At 33.3% G+C, this 22,615-nt stretch overlaps 1 protein-coding gene across 12 annotated transcripts in view; it reads right to left on the reverse strand.

The window, feature by feature from the left end:
* The window catches only part of STAU2 (staufen double-stranded RNA binding protein 2), a 290,691-nt gene that overhangs the window by 150,030 nt on the left and 118,046 nt on the right, over positions 1-22,615 (reverse strand). For all 12 annotated transcript variants that reach the window (XM_063079352.1, XM_063079356.1, XM_063079350.1 and 9 more), the window contains 2 exons: positions 18,053-18,190; positions 8,909-9,040 (listed from right to left, as the gene is read on the reverse strand). In XM_063079352.1, coding sequence (XP_062935422.1) covers positions 8,909-9,040; positions 18,053-18,190 — 270 coding nt within the window. The remainder of the gene's footprint in view (positions 1-8,908; positions 9,041-18,052; positions 18,191-22,615) is intronic.

A 22,615-nucleotide genomic window follows, 5' to 3' on the forward strand; every position in this document is an offset into this window, starting at 1 on the left:
CTGAATAAAAAGAACAAAGTTGGAGGCATCACACTCCCTGACTCCAAAATATTCTATTAAGCTACAGTAACCAAAATAGCATGGTACTGGCATAAACAGACCAATGGAACAGAATAGGGAGCCCAGAAATAAACCCATGCACTTACGGCCAACTGATTTTCAACAAAGGTGCCAAAAATACACAGTGGGGAAAGGAGACCCTCTTCAATAAATGGTGCTGGGAAAACTGGATATCCACATGCAGAAGAATGAAACTAGACCCCTATCTCTCACCAGACACAAAAACCAACTCAAAATGGTTTAAAGACCTAAAATTAAATCCCAAAACTATGACTCTACTAAAAGAAAACATAGAGGAAATGCTACACAAAATGGGACTGGACAGTGCTTTTTTGAGTGAGACTACAAAGGCACAGGCAACTAAAGCAAGCATACACAAAAGGGAGTACATCAAACTGAAAAGCTTCTGCACAGCAAGGGACACTATCAACAAAGTGAAGAGACAACCTACAGAACAGGAGAAAGTGTTTGCCAACCACACATCAGAAAAGGGGCTAATATACAGAATATGTAAAGTGTTCAAACAACTCAACACTAAAAAAAAAAATAACCCAATTAAAAAATGGGTAAAGGACCTGAAAAGACATTTCTCAAAAGGCATTTTTCAAAAGAAGACATACAAATGGCCAACAGGCACATGAAAAAATGCTCAATATCACTAATCATCAGGGAAATGAAAATTAAAACCACAATGAGATAGCACCTCACCCCAGTTAGAATGGCTACTGTCAACAAGACAGAAAATAACAAATGCTAGTGAGGATGTGGAGAAAAGGGAAACCTCCTGTGTTGTTGGTAGAAATGTAAAGTGGCACAGCTATTGTGAAAAACAGTACAAAGGTTCTCAGAGAACTAAAAATAGACCTACTACCCACCTTATGACCCAGCTATCCCGCTACTGTGTATATACCCAAAGGAAATGAAATCAATTTATCAAAAGGACACCTGCACTCCCATGTTCATTGCTATTCTATTCACAATAGTCAGGAAATGGAATCAACCTAAATGCCCATCAACGGATGAATGGATGAAAAAACTGTGGTATGTATGCATGATGGAATACTATTCAGCTATAAAAAGAAATGATATCCTATCATTTGCAGCAACATGGATGGAACTGGAAACCATCATGTTAAGTGAATTAAGCCAGGCACAGAAAGACAAATACCATATGATCTCACATGTGGAAGGTTAAAAAAAAAAAAAAAAGTGGTTCTCATAGAAGTAGAGAGTGGACTAATGGTTATCAGAGGCCAGGAGCGGAGGCAGGTAGGTGAGGGAAAAGTGGTGGACTAACAGGTACCAAACTATGCAATCCACCCTAAGTGAACCACTGTGCAGTATGTGCATGTATTGAAACACACTGTATCCCACAAATATGTACAATATTAAAAACTAAAAGAAAAAAAAAGAGTGGGGACACACACCCGCTCCACAAAGAAGCCAGAAGAGCTGAGCAATATTCTAGCTGCCATGAGAAAAGCAGCTGTCATGAAGGACTGAGCTATCTCCACACTTTGTGCATAATAAAACCTTCACAGAAAAAAAAAAATGAAGTAAAGATTTTTTTTAGCAGGCAAAAGCTGGGAGAATTCACTGTCCACAGAGCTGCTAATACAAGTAATATTAAAGCAAGTCCTTCAAGCATGAGTATGATACTAGAAAGAAATTTGCATCTATAGAAATAAATGAAGAATATTGCAAATGGTAAAAACGAAGATAAATATAAAAGACATTTTCCCCTGATTTTAACTATTTAAAAAGACAACTGACTAAATAATTATAAAGCAAAATTAGTAACAAAAAATTGTAGCATTTAAGTATGAACATACTTCAGAAAGTTCTTGGAAAAATAGAATTGAAAGATAATATGAATCTTTCTTTCCACAAACTTTTTGAAGTACCCTGTACATATAAAATAAAATGTATGACCACAAAAGGAGGTCATAGAAACATAGAAGTAAAATATATGCCCAGGACAGGTCAAAGTCAACAAAGAAAAAATAAAAATAATAATAATAAAAAAAAAAAAACCAAAGAAAAGAAAAACTAGTAAGATGGTATGCTTAAATACAACCATCTCAATAACTATAGTAAGTATAAATGGTCTAACACCCCAACTGAAAGGCAGAGTTTGTCAAATTAGATTTTTAAAAAGCAAGACACAATTATATGCTTTCTAAAAGAAACCAATTTAAATATAAAGACACAGATAGGCTAAAAGTAAAAAAAGAAAAAGACTATCCCATATAAACTTTAATCAAAATAAAGCTGGAGTGGTTATATTAATAACAAACAAAACAGATTTTGGAACAAGGAATAACAGGAAATATCACATAATAATAAATTGGTCAAGTCAAAAAGATGTAATAATCCTGTATGTGTATGTAACAACAAAGCTTTAAAATACATAAAACAGAAAGTACTAAAATTGAAATAAGTAGACGAATCCAAACTTGTAGCTGGAGACTTTAATACTTGATAAAACAAGTAGACAGAAAATTGGAACAGATACAGGGCTTGAAAGAAGAACCAAAAGGGAAATCAGAACATATTTTGTACAGAATGAAAATAAAAAATCAACTTGTCAAAGTTTGTGAGAAAGAGCTAAACCAGTGCTTAAAGAGAAATTCATAGCATTAAATGCTTGTTAGGAAAGAAAGTTCTCAGATCCACAGTTTAAGCTTCCACCTTACAAAATTTGAAAAAGAACAGAAAATTAAAAGCGAAGCAAGTGAAGGAAGAATAAAATAAAGATAACAGCAGAAATCAATAAAACAGAAAATATAAAAACAGCAAAATCAATGAAATTAAAACCTAATTGTTAGAAAAAAAAATTTTTTTAATTGATAAACCCCTAGCCAGACTGAACAAAAGAAAATGAGAAAAGAAATAAATTACCAATATCAAGAATGAGAGTGAATATCACTACAGATTTTGTAGCTATTAAAAAAATAAGAGATTGTTATGAACAATTTTATACTAATAAATTAAACAGCTTAGATGAAACAAACTCCTTGAAAGTCTCAAACTACCAAAGCACACTCAAGCAAAAGTAGATAACCTGAGTAGCCCTATATTTATTTTTAGAAACTGAATTTGTAATTAAAATCCCTTCCCACAGAGAAAATTCTAAGCCCAAATGGCTTCCCTAACAACTTCTATCAAACAATTAAGGAAGAAATAATACCAAACTCTTCCAGAAAATAGAAGAGATGGGGATACTTCCAAACTTCTTATGTGAGGCCAATTATACCCAAATACCAAAACCAGATAAAGATATCACACACACAAAAAAATACAGACCAATATCTCTATAAACACAGGTATAAAAATCCTTTAAAATATCAGCAAATCTATTCCAGCAATATATAAAAAAGGTAATATATTATGACCAAGTGGGGTTTGTGCCAGACATGCAAGGCTGTTTCAGCATTCAAAAATCAATGCTACTTCACACCCATTAAAATGGCTATTACTTGTTTTTTTCAGTTGGCGAGGATATAAAGTAACTGGAACCTTTGTGCATTGCTGGTGGGAATGTAAAATGGTGCAGCCATTGTGGAAAACATTTTGGCAATTCCTCAAAAAACTAAACATAGAAATTACTATATGATCCCACAAGTCCATTTCTAGATACATACACTAAAGAATTGAAAGCAGGGACTGAAACACTTATCCACCAATTTTCAGCATTATTCACAATAATCAAATGGTAGAAACAAACCAAATGTCCATCAACAGATGAACTGGTAACAAAATGTGGTATATACATACAATGGGATATTATTCAGCCTTAAAAAGAAATTCTGATACATGTTATAATAGACAAAACTTGGAAACAGTATGCTAAGTGAATAAGCCAGACACAAAAGGACAAATATTGTATGATTCCACTTATGTGAGGTACCTAGAATAGGCAGGTTCATAAAGACAGGAAGGAGAATAGAGTTTGCCAGTGGTCAAAGAGAGAAGGAAGGGGAAGTCATTGGTCAACAACAGAGCTTTTGTTCGGGATGATGAAAAAGTTCTGGAAATGAATAATGGCAATGATTGTACAACATTGTGAATATACTTAATGTCATTGAACTGTACACCTAAAAATGGTTAAAATGGTAAGTTTTATGTTAGGTATATATTATCTCAATTTAAAAAAACAATGAAGTTTGCTATATCAACAAACTAAACAGGAAAACCATATGATCATCTCAATACAAGCAAAGAAGCATCTAACAAAATTTTACATTGAGTAATGATTAAAAAACTCCCAACGAAGCAAAAATACAACAAAATATTCCGACCTAATAAAAGGCATCTATGAAAAACCTACAACCATCATAAAACATAACAGTGAAAGACTGATGATTTCCTCCTAGATTGGGAACAAGGTAAGGATGTCTGCTCTTAACTACTTCCATTTAACATTGTACTGAATGCCCTACTCAGTGCAATAAAGCAAGACAAATAAATAAAGGTATACAGATCAGAAAGGAAGAAATAAAACTCTATTCACAGATGACATGAGCACTGATACAGAAAATCCCAAAGTTACTAAAAATAAAAAAAGGTTCTCTAAGTTAGTTTACCAAGGTCAAAGGACACAAAGTTAATACATAAAATCAAATGTATTTCTATAGACTAGCAAGGAAGAATTAGAAAGTGAATTTAAAAACCAGTTCCATTAACAACAGCATCAAAAAACATGAAATACTTGCAGATAAACATAACAAAAAATGCGCAAGCTATTTCTATGAAAAAGTACAAAACATTTCTGGGATATATTTCTAAAAAATCTAAATAAATTGAGAAATAGACCTTGTTCATGGATGAGAAGACTCAATATTCTTAAGATTTCAATTTGCACAAAATTCATCTGTATATTCGATACAATACCAATCAAAATCAGAGCCAGCTTTTTTCTTCGTTTGGTAGAAATTGATTCTAAAATATTTATGGAAACTCAAAGGTTCTACAGTAGCCAAAACAATTTTTAAAATGCAGAACAAAGATGGAGTTCTCACTTTACTTGATTTCAAGCCTTAATAAAAAAAGCTATAATCAATATACAGTTGTAATAGCCCAAGGACAGAAATACAGATTAATGGAACTGAACAGAGAATCCAAAAACTGACCTACACATATATGGTCAATTGATTTTCAACAAAGGTGCTAGGGGAATTCAAAGCATTACTCCTTCAACAAATGGCTCTGGAACAGTTGGATAGCCATATGTGAAAAAAGAGAAAGGAGGAAGGAAGGCACGAAGGAACGGAGGGAGGAAACCTCAACCTTATCCAAAAAGTATGAATCAAAAAGAAAAATTTGATAAAGTACACTTCATCAAAATTAAACATTTTGCTCTTCAAATGACATTGTTAGGAAAATGAAAAGACAAGTCACACAATGGGAGGACATATTATAAATATATATCTGATAAAGGGCTGTATCCAAAATATAAAAGAACTCTTATAATGCAATATTAAGAAAGTAAACCATTCAATTTTTTAAAAAGGCAAAAATTTTGAACAGACACTTCAAAGAAAAAATAAACACAATAAGATATTCGACATTATTAGTCATTAAAGAAATGCAAATTAAAATCCAATGAGATAACATGACACACCTACTAGTATCACCAAAACTATCAAAACTGACAATACCAAGAGCTACCTACACAGGGTGTGGAACAACTCAAACTCTCAGATATTGCTGGTGGAAATGAAAAATGGTACAAGCCTTTCTGGAAAACAGCTCCCAGTCTTACAAAGTTAAACATGCACTTATATAATACATACATATGAATATAATGGAGGAATACGTACATATAAAGATTTGTGCATGAATGTTTAAACCACTTTATATTTATAGCCTCAAACTATAAACAACACAAATGTTGGTGAAAGACAAAACAATAAAAAAATAAAAATAAAAAAGAACAAGGTAGTGATAAACGTGACAACACAGATGACTCTCAAAAGCCTTATGCCAAGCAATAAGAAATGAGACACAAAAAGCTACGAAATATATTATTTAATTTATATGATATTTTGGAAAAGGCAAAATTATACAGACAGAGATCAGATGTGCTTGCCAAGAAATGAGAGTAGGGGACCAGATTAACTGGAATGGTACAATGAGGAACTTTTGAGGGTCAAGAAAATGTTATAAAACTTAATTGTGGTGGTGGCTAATGAATAAATATATGTATTTGTCAAAATTCATTGAACTGTACCTCAATAAATCTGAATTTTTTAGAAAGTGGGGGTATATTAGTATATAAGCATAGAATATCTCTGTGAAGATATTTGTTTTATTTTTATTTATCAAACCCTTATTTAATATTCACTGTATTCCAGACACTATTCTAGATGCTGTACAAATATTAACTCGCTGTGGGAGATGCCTGGGAAAAGAAACTATAAGAATGAGGGTCTTAAGGTAAAGTGAGAGCAACGTTTTTTTCACTGTCTATTCTGTTGTTTGAATTCTTTTAACCACGTACATGTCTTACCTATTAAAAAAGAAACTTTTTAAAAACTGCTCCTGCTGGTTTTTAAAACTGCTTTTGCCACACCCACCAAAGATCTTGTTACAAATCAATATATTCAGTCCTTCTCATATCTGCCCTCGCTGCAGCATGTGACTACCATCTAGTAGAGTCATTTCCTACTCCTCCTTTTTGCATTCTTTCCTCCTCCTTCCTGTATCCCCCATGCATATCATCCGCTGCTCAGTTTTATCAATTACACTTCTGAAATATCTCTGGAGTTTTCCCCTCCTTCTCTCTACCAGCCCCGTCTTAGTGCAAACCCTCAGTATCTCCTACCTGAACAACTCCGCTCCCCTCCTGACTGGTCTCCCTGCCTTCATTCTCACTCTGCTCAAATCCATTTTCCACATTACTTACAGAATTATCTTCTAAAGAATGCAAACCTGACCGTTTAGTTTCATGTTCAAGTCTTAGATGAATAATTCCTCAAGTTCTTTACTTTGCATAAAAACTGTGATCTCAGCCTTCCCTGACTTTCCAGATTCATCTTCATGCTCTCTAGGTTTCAGGATACTGTAATTATTGTTATGTGATCAAAACACCTCACTCCCAACACTTAATGGACAGTCCCTTAAGTGCAAAGACCAACTTCTCGTTATCTTCAGTTATAAGTGTCTGGCATTCAGTAGTGTGATGGTTAATTTTATGTGTCAACTTGTCTAGGCCACAGCGCCCAGCTATTTGGTCAAACATTATTCTGAGTGTTTCTGTGAGGTTGTTTTTGGATAAGATTAACATTTAAATCTGTAGACTTTCAGTAAAGTAGATTGCTCTCCACAATGTGGGTGGGCCCCATCCAATCAGCTGAAGGCCTGCATAGAACAAAAAGGCCAACCTCCAGGAGCAAGAGGGAATTCTCCAGCAGACTACCTTTGGACTGGAACTGCAACTTTTTCCTTAGTCTCCAGCCTGCCAGACTCCCAATCAGATTTTGGAATAGCCAAGTCTCCACAATAGCATGGGCCAATTCCTTAAAAGCAATCTGTGTGTATGTACCTATGTGTGTATATGTGTACCTTTGTATGGAGAACCTTGACTAATACAGTAGGTATGCAAAAAATGTTTTTCAAATTAATAAAATTAATTAATTAATGAAATTAATGCTGGTTTTATTTGGTTTTGCTTTCACTTAACTTATAAATAAATGTCTGTAAAGAGATTTATTTTGACATATTTTTATAAATCACTCACCAGTTCTAAGTCAATATAAATGTGTTAAGTTAAAACAACATATACACAATATAAAAACTACAAAAACTTGAACACGTTAGGTTTCGTGTTACAAATACTTTTAAAGGAAGAAAAAGCATTGACCAGCCAGGTCATAAAAACAGAATTGAAATCTCTAGCAATACCACACAGACAAATGACGTTTTAGTCACTCAAAAGAAATGCATAGATAATCACAGCTGCCTTAAAAAGAAAAGTATATCTAAATGTTTTTTAATAGATGATTTTATTTTTTACTCTAAACTTCAGAAATGTATTCCCGCAGAAACTAAAAATATCTCTGAAACATGTGAAAAAATGACCTGGTCAAAAGCATATTACTTTTGATAAAAGAAACTATTAAGCCTGTTTTGTGAATTTTCATATAAATAAAATGTTTAATAGAAATAATTTCTACACATGCATAGATAACAAAATTATAATTTAATACACAATGAAACTGAGCCAGTTCCAGCCAAGTTATCTGCCAAGTCCTGAATTCAGGGTTCTCTGCTTCTCTTGCAACAGAGGTAGGTGTTAATGATGTCATTAACTGCTGCAGAAGAAATAGGGGACCATGAACACAGGTCTTGGCAGAAAATAAATGCCCTCTGAGTTTACATTTAAATTTAAGGTAAATAGAAAAATTATTTTGTAGAGTGTCTGTCCAATATAGTTCCTGCCCTAAAGGGATAAGTCAGAATTTTTATTTCCACTGTTTTCAGCTGTATTCCAAAAATTAAGGCTAACAACCTCTGTTCCTAAAAGGCACAAATTAAGACTGTGTCTATATGGCAAAAACAAGCAGACAATAAGTTTAAAAATATTAAATTGGTATTAGAATATGTACAACCATACAACAAATTTTTAGTATTTGCTAATCATAAGACTATAATTACTCATTAACATTTCATCTTACCCTTTAAGTAGATGTTATTTTGTACTTAAAGTATCTATCTTTAAAGACATATAGTACAGACTAAGAAAAGTTAAAACTGACATCTACTTTAATACTAGTTAAGATCAGAATTTGCTAATCACTTTGATATTGTGACAGAGAGGACACATACATGTAAACTTAACTCTCACCTTGTCAAGTTGATCTTGAAGACTAGTAGATGCTTTATAACCAAGTTGTAACAGCATTGCTTCTGCAGCATTTTTTTTGGCTATCTTTTTATTAGGTCCTGTTCCGGTAGCAACTTCACTGCCTACCTTGACCTGGTAAGATTAAGTAAATAAGTTAATGATAGTGGTTTTGGGTAAACAGGAACTCCTTACATCATGAAGTAATGTATTCTACTCTCTAGCATTCAAAATTATAAGGTTCAGTAGAAAATACAAACAGAAGGAAGGTAAGATCTCATTTATGTAATATTATGTATACAGTAAAAATATAAAGAAAAATATGGAAAAATTGTCCTCAAAATGTCAATGGGGGGTTATCTGAGGATGGTAGGATCTTAGAGAATTTTTACTTCCTTACACATTTATATATTACTTGATTTTTTAAAACATTAAACTTGTATTATTTATATAAGCAGAAAAATAAAATTTCCATCTTAACAGAGTTCATATTGTTTATGTCTACATTAAAGACTCCTTACTTCAATTAATAAACTGCAAAGGTTGAAATTCACATTGGTGCCATTTAAAATAATGTTCACACTGCCTCCCAAGTTAACAAAGATTTATATTAAATAGTTCCTGGAGAGAATTAATGTACAAGAGTTAGTACAATACTGTAGTTGAGAACAAAAGGCTCATGAGTCACACCAGGGTATGAAATTCAGCTCTACTATTTCCTAGCTGTATCAACTAGTGCAAATTATTTAACACCTCTAAACATCATGTTCTTCATGAGTAAAGCAGGGATAATATTGACTACCTCACAGAGTTGCTTTGAATATTGAACAAGATAATGTATGTAAACTACAGTGTTTAATCATAATTGCTCAATAATATCTTTTGTGAACAATTCACACATACATGTGTATAAATATATATATGTACTTAAATACACATCAGCCATCCTATATCCACATGTACATTTTCTGAATTGGGTAATACTGTTTTCGAGATGTACAAGGGTAAAAAAGTTCATGAAAAGATTCATATGGCCTTTCAGTTTTATTTTTCCACAAACTTTCTGAAGTACCCTTGTATGTGCTAAGAGATGATACAAATATGAAAAGTAAATTAGAAAGCAAAAATGGATATACAACTATAGTGGGATTTGTTTTTACACACTGGTCTCAGTAAGTGATTGAAGCAGACAAATAGTTAATCACAACTCTGAAAATTAAACAGTGTAATTTCAAATAATCTATGGGCAAAGGAAGAAGAGATACCAGTGGAAATTAGAAAAGATTTTTAAAAAATAGTAATGGAAATATATCAAAACTTGAAGGATGCAGCTAAAGGAGAGTCTAGAAGAAAATGTATAATCTTAACAGCTTATGGAAAGGCAAAAAAAGAAGTTATAAACATAACATCAAAATAAACTCAGAGAAAATAGAAGAAAATAAAGACAAGAGAAAATATTAAGGAAATAGAAAACAAAGAACAATAGAGAAGATAAAAAAGCCCAAAGTCACTTCACTGAAAAGACTAATAAAATAAGCCAAAGGTAGGATTGATCAAGAAAAAAATGAGAAGAGGTAAGTAAGAATGAAAAAGGGAGATCTCCACAGCTTCTGCAGCATTAGAAAACAATAAGAAATACTGAAACAATTTTATGCTATTTTTAAAAAATATTTAGATAAAATAGAAAACTTCCTAGACAATAAAAATTACCAAAATTGTCACAAAATAAACCTATAACTAAATAGGACTATAACTACTAAAGAAATTAAAATCATAATTAAAAAAAAAAAAACTTCCCACAAAGAAAACTCCTGAGAGCTTCTCTAATAAATTCTACTCAATATTTAAGGAAGTATTATGCTAATCTTACACAAATTCATCCGAAAATAGAAAGAGGAATCAGTCCACAATTATTTTATTATGCATCACTTTGATTCCAAAACCCAACAAGAAGAGTATAAGAAAGGAAATTTACAGAATAGTTTTACTCATGAATTAAATGCTAAAGTTTTAAACAGTATAATGAATAAAGCAATACATAAAAAGAAGAATCATGACACAGTTGGGTTTATTCCAGAAATGCAAGGTTGGTTTAACATCTGAAACTCAAAATAAATCAATGAAATTTACTATATTAGTAGTTTGAGGAGACAAACCATATGGTCATCCTAATGAAAGGAGCAAAAGTATTTGATAAAATTCAGATTTCATTCATGATAAAAACTATTAGCAATCGAGAAAAAGAAGGGAACTTTCTCAATATGATGAACATAGGCATTTCTCAAAAACCTACAGCAAACTTAACACTGAAACTTTGAGATCAGAAACAAGACAAAGATGCCCTCTGTTATTATTACTAGTATTTAACATTTTACTACAAATCCTGGAAAGAGCAACAAGGCAATAAAAAGAAAAGATATAAGAATCAGAAAGGGAAAAAAACTTCCATTATTTACAGATATCACATTTATATACAGGAAGTCCAAGAAAATCTACAGATAAATTGTAAGAATTTATGAGAGTATAACAAGCTCTCTGTATGAAAGGTTGGTATACAAAAGCCAACTGCATTTCTAAATTCCAAACCAAAAAATATTAAAAGATACCATTTACATTAAGTGAAAATCAAATACCTAGGACGTTCAAGTCCTCTATATCAACCATAAGCACTATTGACAAAAACTAAGAAAAACCTAATAAAATAGAACAATATATCATAATCATGATATTATAACATCAGTTCTCTTCAAACTGACCTACAAATTCAATAATTCCAATCAAAATCTCACATATATTTCTACAATACTCGACAAGCTGATTCCAAAATTTACATGGAAATGCAAAGTGCTAAGAACAGCCAAGACGTTTTTGAGTAAGAACAAAGTGGGGGCACTTATTCATCTGGGACTCTAGACTTATTATGAAGTGAACATAAAGGAAAAGAGATAAATTTGACTGCATTAAAATAAATTATTTCTGTTCCTCAAAAAGCACTATTAAAAAAGCGAAAAAGAGAAGTCACAACACAAGAGAAGAAATAGAGGACTCACATCCAGAATATATAGTGAATTCCTATAATTTTTTAAAAGGCAGTAGAAAATGAGCAAGAGAGCTGAACAGTCATTCTATATATGAAAAGTTGTATTGTTTAATCGGATGTCACTGTGCTTTGCTTTAAAAAAAATACAAAGCTTCAATAGCTTCATGACATTTTAATAAATTTTAACAATTTTACACTGTCACAGAGTGATGATACACTGGGTACTAGCAATGAATGAATATGTGGTATAACAAAATCCAGTTTTCAGATATACAGCATGATACATCTAGCCATACTTTCTTTTTTGGCTCATGTTAAATCATAACATCAGCTGTTTCGCCAGTGCCAGAACATACAGATTCTCATCTGGTATCCACACTTGAGTACTATTTGCCATTTACTCCTATACTAGTATTTACAGTTTTATTTATGTTACTATTTCCATCACTACTTAAAAATAGCTTCAGTGAACCAACCACTCTTAAGGAATTGGGGATATACAACACAGTGGTAACAAAATACAAACGTAACAAACAAACAACATGCAAATGATATGACAAAAGAAATTGTACCCTTCTAACAGAATTTTAGTCGACAAACTAAACAACAAAGTTCCTGTAGCAGATCAAACACTGAAAATGTATTCAGGGCCGGCCCCGTGGCGCACTCGGGAGAGTGCAGCGCTTGGGAGCGCAGCGGCGCTCCGGCCGCAGGTTCGGATCCTATATAGGAATGGCCGGTGCGCTCACTGGCTGAGCACGGTGCGGGCGACACCACACCAAGGGTTGCGATCCCCTTACCGGTCACAAAAAGACAAAAAAAAAAAAAAAGAAAGAAAAGAAAATGTATTCATTAGAGAATTTCTATAACAACTATCACAAATCATATAGCTCAAATCAAATGTTTTTGAAGCATTTCACCATTTTTTCTTTTGAAACGAGAAACCATAATGTGATAAAATCAGAGGTACTTTTTGGACCTCATTTTAAGAAGCACTTATCTAGGACAGTCATAGCAGATCCTTGGTACTGAATAAACACACCCCACTTGCCATATTTGTGTTTGCCCTAACCTGACCTCAACACAACAAGCCCTATGGATAATGTGCTGGAATCTCTGGTAGAGTTGCCTCTGCTACCTGTAATTTTTTCCAATGCTTGGTTTGTTCCTCTGCTTCACTAGCCCCTATGTTGTTGCTGGAATGCTTGTTAGTGAAAAGATTAGGTCAGCTATGTCAAAAGCTTCCTCTGCTGCTCTGAGGGTCAAAAGACTTGCCAAAGTAAATAGAAGCAAAAGATCACTGAGCAGTAAATAATTGCAAAAAAAATTTCATCTGTTTTTGCATGCTATACATACCTCACTCACTCTCATTCCATTTTTCTGATGCTTCATCACTAAATCTCATTTATCTACGCAGGCCTGATATGCCCTTTGGTATGAGGCTCTGCTCTTGGACTTGCCAGCTATCATGCTGCTCCCATCTCTGCATTCACCTTGTATCTGTATCTGCTGGATTTACATCTGACCTATTCTGACAATTTCAAGACTTACTTCCAGAAGAGGTGCTTCTCAGATTCATTTTCCCACTTACCCACCCCACACCGCACACAAGTTTTTTAACAGCATGGTTCAGTAGTTTGTAAGTAGTTATCCCAGAGTAATTTGTTTGTATTAAAAATACCACACTGCTGAAGAACTTTCATTTCTTACTAACAAACATAATGGTCATTCAAAATATCACTTTATCATAAAAATCAAGTATAAGTAAATTTCATGAGTCAACTTCCTAGAATGCTCACAAATTTTATAACTATTGTAAATAAGAACTTTACATAAAAATGTTAATTTCTATCTGCAAAGAAGCTCAATTACTTTACTATGCAGTAAATTTATTTACTTATTTATTTTTATTTTTGGCCACAAAACAAGTCTTAATACGTTTAAAAAGACTATGATCATAGAAAATATGCTCTCTGACCAGAGTAACAGAAGGAAATTTAGAAAACTCACAAATGTGTGGAAATCAACACTCTCCTAAATACAAAATGGGTAAAAAGAAAAATCACAGGGAAATTAGAGAGTACTTTGAGATAAAAATCAAATAGAATATATCAAAATTTCTATGATGCAGGGTACATGCAGTGCTTGGAGGAAAATTTATACTTGTAAACACCTATATTAAAAACAACAAAAATCTCAAATCAGTAATGTAAACTTCTACCCTAAGAAAATAGAAAAAGAGCAAACTAAACCATAAGCAAATACAAGTAGGAAATAACAAATATTACAACAGAAATATACGAAATAAGGAATTAAAAAAGAGAAAATCAACACAACCAAAAGTTGATTCTTCATAAAGATCAACAAAATTTGCAAACCTCTATCTAGACTGACCAAGAAAAAAAGAAACTAAAATTACTAAAATCAGAAATAAAGTTAAGGGCATTACTACATTGTTATTATTGTTTTTTGTGGGAGTAGGATTTAGTTTCTTTCTCTTTCTCATTTGCATTTTAGTTCTACCAGTGGATTTTGTTCTTTCTTGTGTATTTGTGGTAGTGATTATCATTTTCTAGATTCCAGATGCAGAACTTCCTTGAGGATTTCTGGTAGGGCTAGTCATGTGGTGGTGAACTTGACAGCTTTTGTTCGTCTGGAAAATACACTATTTCTCCCTCAATTCTGAAGGACAGCCTTGCTGGGTATAGTATTCTTGGCTGGCAGTTTTTTTTCTTTTAGTATTTTGAATATATCATCCCATTTTCTTCTGGCCTGTAGAGTTTCTGTTGAGAAGTCTGCTGTTAGTCTGATGGGAGCTCCCTTATACGTGACTTGATGTTTTTCTCTTGCTTCTTTTAAGATTCTCTCTTCATCTTTGAGCTTCGCCAGTCTGACTATATAATGTGTCTCACAGAGGTTCTTTGTGGGTTGAATCTGTTTGGGGATCTTTGAGCCTCCTGATCTGAAGGTCCATGACTCTCCCTATACCTGAGAAGTTTTCCATTATTATTTAGTTGAATAGGTTTTCCAGGCCTTTTCCTTTCTCTCCCCCTTCTGGAACACCCCTGATTTGAATGATTGTGAGCTAAGGTTATCTGCTCTCTCTCTTAGATTTTTTTCATTTTTTAAAATTCTTTTTTCCTTTTTTGTCTACCTGGGTATTTCAAAAAGACTATCCTCAAGATCAGAAATTCTTTCTTCTGCTTGCTCTAGCCTGTTGCTTAGCTATCTGTTGTGTTTTTTATTTTGCTGAGTGAATCCTTCAGTTCCATGAGTTCTGCTGCATAATTTATTAAGGTATTAATCTTTTTGTAAATTTCCTCCTTCACATCCTGAATTTTTTTTTCTCATTTCATTATGTTGTCAAACTGAGTCTTCTTATATCTCAGTGAGTTTCCTTAAGATTGTTGCTTGGAATTCCTTTTCAGTCATTTCAAGGGTTTCCTGCTCTATAGGGTCTGGTATTTGAGAATTACTATATTCTTTCAGTGGTGTCATATTTTCTTGGGTTTTTCTATTTCTAGTATCTCTACATTGATGGCTGGTCATCTGGTAGAGCAGTTGCTTCTTCTATTATTCTGGAGTGCTCTATGAGGAGAGAGACATCCTCTCCTTTTTCTGGTCTCTGCTGGTGACTCTCATTGTAGTCAAGTGTCTGGCATGCCACCTACATGGTGGCTGTGGCTACTGCTGTGGTACTGAGCTACTTTTGTGGCAGCGGTGGCTGTGGTGGGCAACCCATGCAAAAGTGGTGCTTTCAGCCTGCTATTGCCTGCTTCTGGGCAGAGGGGCTGCCCTTAGTTCCTGCCTAGGACCCCAGGCGTACTCTCTTGCCTCTAATGCAGTAAATTTAAAACTGCCAGATTTTTGTCTTTAAATTACATTAAATTATTCACATGAATCTAGTCCTCAAAAAAACCAAGGAATAGATGGAAAAGCTAATATCATAATACATAATAATGCAGTGTGCTGATACGCAATTTTATTTACTTATCATTATTTTCTCTTTGAAAAATTAAAATACCCCTCTCTATAAAAACAAAAAGCTTTAAGAAATTTGCTTTGGAACCGACTACCCAAATAGTATCATCAGAGATTTTCTTTTGTTTATCCTATCAACACAAGTAACTGCATCCATTTTATAACATACAAACTTACTCTTTTTTGGTGACAGATAAAAACAAGCATATTATCTCTAGATATTTTACTTCCACATTCAATTATAACAAATGATAACATTGTTTAAGTAGTTTATACAAAAGCCTTTACTTTGATAAAGTTGCTCCAATACTGTAACAGATCCTCGGGGTTTCCAGAAGGTGAAAAAACAATATGAATTCAGTGTGAAAGCATTTAAAAGCACAGCCAAATGTCCCTGTCTGAGTAGAATGTTTATAAATACCCATAAAATGAAAGCTGGCCTAAGATACTTTAAATTCCTCTTTCAAAGTGGGTACTCAATATACTCCATGGAAAAGGAACTGGTTAATAAAGCCAAGGCCAGTTTATAATCCTAACACATGTCTAACATATAGGTAAGTTTTTTCCTTCAAGTTTTGGAGTTCAAAGAACTTTCTAGGATTCTTCGAAGCTAAGAGTGTAAGAGGAAAAATGATGAATATATTCTAACAAGTGAAAATACTAGAACAACACTGTTCTGGATCCTAAAGACATCTAGACAAAAATATGTGCTTACTAACCACAGAAGAATTCCCTCTCTTTGGATACCTGGATTCCCAGCAGTGGTTTATGTTGACTATATCTTAAGTTTACATCTCTAACAAAAGCAAACATACTAGCTCTCAGTCAGGCAGGCAGCAAATATTATCAAATATTTATTAAGTTCCTACTATTTATAAACCACTGTTTTGGATACTGAGAGATAAAGAAATACGGAGATTATAAATTAGGAGGGAAGGTAAAGCTTAGCTATGCATGAAAAGTAATATAAGATACTGCATTTGAATGCCTAAGTGTCTGCCACGTGATCAGCACTTAATAAACATCTGTTGATTTTATCTGGATTATATGAAAGGTGAGATTCTTCATTATAATCCAGGAAGTTTCTCTAACAAACCAATTACGAAAAAAAAAAAGTTTGAGGACAATACAGAGAATTTAAATACAGACTGGGTATTATTAGATGATTCCAATGAATCATGTTTAATGTAAGAAAAACTTCCACATTTTTTAGAGATATACACTAAGTTTGTAAGGCTGAAATGACACGTAGTTAGAAATTAGCTTTGAAATTAGCTTTGAAAGAAGGAAGAGATAGAGAAAAGAAGAAAGGAAGAAAGGGAGGAAAATTAAGAAAAAGAAAAGAAAAATTAATAGCTGAATCAACTGTGGCAAAAATCTTAGTAACTGCTGTGTTTGGGTGATGGGTATATTGATGGCACATTATACTATTCTGTACCCACCATGGAAATGTTTGTGATTTTCATAATAAAAAATTAAAACAAAGGGGTTTTTTTTAAGACTAGGGCTTGAGTTTGCAAATGAAGATGAGTAGGTAGGATCTGAAAGGAAGGGAGGGTATTTTAGGCATTCTACCTCATTCCTAGCCCTCACCCATCTGCCAATACACTAGTAAACATTCTTCAATTTTCTTGGCTGCAAAATGCAGCAGTTAGATTTCTCAGCAATTCTGAGTCCCTCAGCTCCCACCATGGTTAAACTAGCCAGCTTGCTCTGTTTTTCAAATTCTCCTGATAGCCCACAAGCTCATGCTCTTGGCCCTGTTTCATCTACTAAGTCCATCCTTCTAACTTTTGTTTCTAATTCCATTTGTCTCCATTTCCCAGTAGTTAACAGACTCGGGCTGCAAAATGTAACACAAAAAATTAAGAGATAAGCATTAAATGATAAACTCTGGGGTAAATAACCTGGTGAACTCAGTCCCTCCAAAAACTCATGCTGTATATTCTAACATGTCCTTGACACTTGAATGTTTCCAAATTGGTAGGTGAACCTAGAGGTAAATACAATTTTACTTTCTTGTATTAATTCCTAGTTTACCTTTCCCGCATATCTCTATTCCAACCTGGGGATTTCTAAATCTTTTCAATAATTTTAAAACGTCCTAATATAAAGGTTAGAAATACCTGCATCACAAATTCTCGACGTCGAGGCATTCCTCTTTCTGAAAGCAAAACATAATCTGGCTCCTTTTCCTTTTTGGCCTGTTGAATTTGAGCCAGGCGGCTAATAGGGTTCATTCCTTGACCATATTCTGGTCCAGCCTGAAAAATAATTATAGAAAAAAATATTAAAATATGTTTGTAAAACATGTTATTGGATCCTTAAAAAACACTGGTTCTTCCCTCCACCCCATAACCCAAAACTGTGATTAGAGAAGATAAACAAGAATCATTAATGAAGATTCATAAAGGAAAATCATAAAATGTATCTGTAACTAAGGTTTCTATGGGATTTGGGGCTCAGAGGTATTATTGATAAGTTGAATCAACTCTGCTTTTAAAATTGAGTAAACTCTTCAGTATAGGAGAGGTACTTTATAACTTCTGTTCATTAAAAAATACCAAAAAGAACATAAAAAGACAAGCCATGAACTGGAAAGAGATATTTGTAACACATATAACTAAAAAAAGACATGTCCAGTATCCAAAATATATTTTTTAAAACTCCTAGAAAGTACTAAGAAAAAGACAATCTAAAAAAAAAAAAGAATAGGCAAAAGATGAAGAGATACTTCACAGAAGGAAAAAAACATGAAAAGATAACCTTATTAGGACTCAAAAAATGTACATTAAAACCACAGTGAGAAACTACCACACACCCATCAATTTAGCAAAAGTTAAGAAATCTGACAGCCCTAACTGATGAGAATGAGGAGTAACAGAAACCAAAATTTTTTATGTGGGCAAAAGATTTGAACAGACCCTTCATCAAGCCTCATGTCCCACTAAACAAACATATAAATTGTCAATATCAGTCACTGGGGAAATGTAAATTGAAAACACAATGGAATACCAATACACATGTATTTGAACATCTGAAATTTAAAAGATTGACTATACTAAATGTTATCAAAGATGTGGAGAATCTCAAATATTCACACACTGCTGAGGAGAATGTAAAGTGTACAGCCTCTATCACTTTGAAAAACAACTGGCAGTTTCTTGAAAAGTGGAATCTATACCTACTAAGTGATGAAGCCATTCCATTTGGAAGCATTTACCCAAGAGAAATGAAAGAATATGCTCATAAGATATGTACACAAATGTTCATAGCAGCTTTATGCGTTTAATAGCCAAAAATTAGAAACCATCCCAAATATCCAACAACAGGTAAATGAATAAACAAATGGTGATATATCCATACAATGAAATACTCCTAAAAGATCTTAAGCAGAGGCATGACATGATCAGACAGGTGTCTCTAAAAATCATACTTTTTAAAAGATCATTTGGTGTCAAGAGTACTTATAGGGAGGCCAGTTAAAACCTTACTGTAGCAGTTTAGGCAAGAGAGGACTGTAAGTTGGGTCAAAAAGGTGGCAAAAGGGATCGAAACAAAAAAACCAACTTAAGAAATATTTAGGTGATGGAATCAATAGAAGCTATGATTGACTGGATACAAGGGGTAACAGAGAAGTTAAAAATGACTCCCAGCTTTCTACTTCAGCAGCTGGATGCTGGTACCAGTCATAGAGATAAGGAATGCTGGAGGAGAAAGAGGTTTAGAAGAGAACATGGTGAGTTTTGGACACAGAGTTTGAGACACTCGTGAAATATTAAGTGAAGATGTCTAACAGGCAGTGTAGAGCACAGAAGAGTATTTAGGAATCATCTATATAAAGACTGAATTGAACTCCTAGAAGTAGAAGAGCAGCCTACGAAAAGAGTAAGAGGGAAAAAACTGAGAAGTTCACTATTACGATGTTTAAGTGGAGGGAAAGGAGAGATAAAAGGAGACGTTCAGCTTTTGATAAAACTCTGGTTCCTACTTTTACTTACATGACAAAAAAAAAATTGAATAAATTTATAAAGGGAGGACCAATGAGAAAAGACAAATACAGAAAATAATTTCTAAGTCTATGATTGAGATCTCAATGAAAAGGTAAAGAGAAACTCTGAGTCTGGCACTAGAAGTTTGCCTAGTACATGAAGATGTTCAAATAAATAAATATGTATTTCCAGTGGTATGCTGTCTTTATTCCTGTTTCATTTGACTCTAAGAATGCCTTTAAGTTCTAAAGAATTTGTTGTTGATATGTATTCCAATGACCGAGAACTAGATGCATAAATCCAATTTAGAATGGCTTGGTTTCTTTCTCTGACTGAAATTAAATACTAGTACACTTGACAACTAATTCCTTGAACACCAAGTCTTAGATTATCATCCTACAAACCAGTACAGACAGTCTTATAATAGCTGTGTCCAGAAAATTTTATCTCCAACACTGGAAAGCCTTCTTTGAAGTCTCATCTTATAGAAGAGAACTACATTAAAAAACAGGATATAAATGCAAAGACATCATCAGGGCAGTTTTACACATTAACAGGATAACTTTATAGAGTAAATCTTAAAATCCAAAAGGTGTTCACAATTAACCAGTTTCAAATGGGCACTAGAGTCAGAAATGACTGGATCTGAAACCTGACTCTGCTAAAGGATCTTGGGTAAATTTCTTAAATACAAAGAGCCTTGTCTGTAATTTGGGGATAATAGCTACATCATAGAGCGATCAAGATGATCAAATGAGACAATGGGATAGTTTCACTATTTTAAATAAAACCAATGCAAATCATTACAGGTATTTTCTCTACTTCCATGGTATATAAGGAACTGTAGACTTCAGATGTATAAACCATACATCAATACATGAGGAAATGAGGAAAATGCTGAAAATCCAGATACTATTCCAAGCTAATCTACTTATTGGCACATCGTAAGATATGATCATACTCAAAATTATCTAGACTCCAACTCATCATATGCATGTTGTTTTCCCAAAATAACCTTACATTTCAGAGGATATCTATAGGCTTTATTTTAACATAAGACAGACATGGCACAAGTACCTCCAACTATGATGTATATGAAGAAGAATGCAGGGGGCTAACCTAGTCTGGGAGTAGGAGAGGAAAGTTTCCCTAAAGAAGTCACATTCATGCTGAGATCTAAATGATGGATACATATAAAGTTCCAAAATTATATGCTTAAATACTGGAAGCACTAGCAAATAATTTTGAGAATTCAAAATGTTTCTTCCCATCACCCACCTCTGGGGAACATTTAAATAATAATCTTGCCTTTAATAGATATAGTTAAATAAAAATTAAATTTATATCCTAGTATCGAGACATAGAGCTCTTTTCTACCCTAATAGCTTATTATTCTTAATTTTATTGAGATTAGATTTCTTTTAATAGATTAGATGTAAGTTACTGCAACCAGTTTTCTGTTGCCATTCTGATGTAAAGCACTGTGCTTCCATCATCAAAAAGCTACATATAGCTTTTTTACATATTAAGAGATTTAAGAAAATAGATCATGGACATATTCATATACATATAAAATGTACAGTATTAAATATAAAATACCAACAGTTCATATTTATTGAGTAATTATTATATGCATTATTAATAAAAAATACTTAATAATTACTAATGCATCCTATACATGGTTTCAGTTAATACTTACAACAATCCTATGAAGCAAGTACAATTACTATTACACTTTATAAATGAAGAAGTGTAATATTTGAAAAGTTAGGTAACTTGCTCAGGTCACAGGGATTCACACTTAAAAACTGACTCCAAAGTTCATGCTCTTAATAGCTATGTCCTACTACCTGACTGCATAATTAGAGCATATGAACGACAGCCAGTCCCCTCCTTGGAACCACTATGACTCATGATGAGTGGATCTATTCAACATTTATTTTTGTCTACCCTACATATAATGAAGAATGCTATTTCAGGGAATGCATAATCTATATTTCCTTCTAATGAAGTAATGCCAGTGTTCATTAAAAAGAACAAGTATTTATGAAGTTATTTATGCTGTTATTTATGTATACCTGTATATATATGTATGTATTTTGAAACAAGCAAAGGAACAAAGGTATAAAACCTATAAAAATACCTAAATTGTGCCAATGCATGATCTAAAAAAAAGAAATTCATCAAAGATTAAATATATTTCTTATCTGTAATCCTTAATTTGTAGAGCCTAATCAAAAGAAGTCTGCTAAACAAGTGAGGCTGAGCTGGCACCTGAGATGCTGGCAATTTAAGGTTTTCTGTAGAAACACAGAACTCTAGCTCCATTCTTGTTATACATTTTGAGCATTCATGGGCACTGTCCTGTACTAAATGCTGACTCATCTCATTCCTCTGACTTTTGCCTTTTTTTCTTTCAAATGTATATAAAATAGTCACAACATCTTGAAAAGCTATGTGCTCTGTATTCTTCCTTGGCAAGGTACACATGTCTGAGTGAATCAAAACAAAATAATGCCATCTGCCTCATGGGGTTGCTATGAGGATTAAGTGTGATAAAGCATGCAAAGTGCTGGGACAAAGTCTGACACATAGAGTGCTTTGTAATATCTAGTTGCTGCTGCTGTCATCATTGTTAGCATTATTCATGTAACTGTTACTGCATCTCCTCTTACCATTTCATGATATCCTAAGAAG

Source organism: Cynocephalus volans, chromosome 15 (genome assembly GCF_027409185.1).
Source record: "Cynocephalus volans isolate mCynVol1 chromosome 15, mCynVol1.pri, whole genome shotgun sequence".
In the NCBI taxonomy this organism is placed as follows: Eukaryota; Metazoa; Chordata; class Mammalia; order Dermoptera; family Cynocephalidae; genus Cynocephalus; species Cynocephalus volans.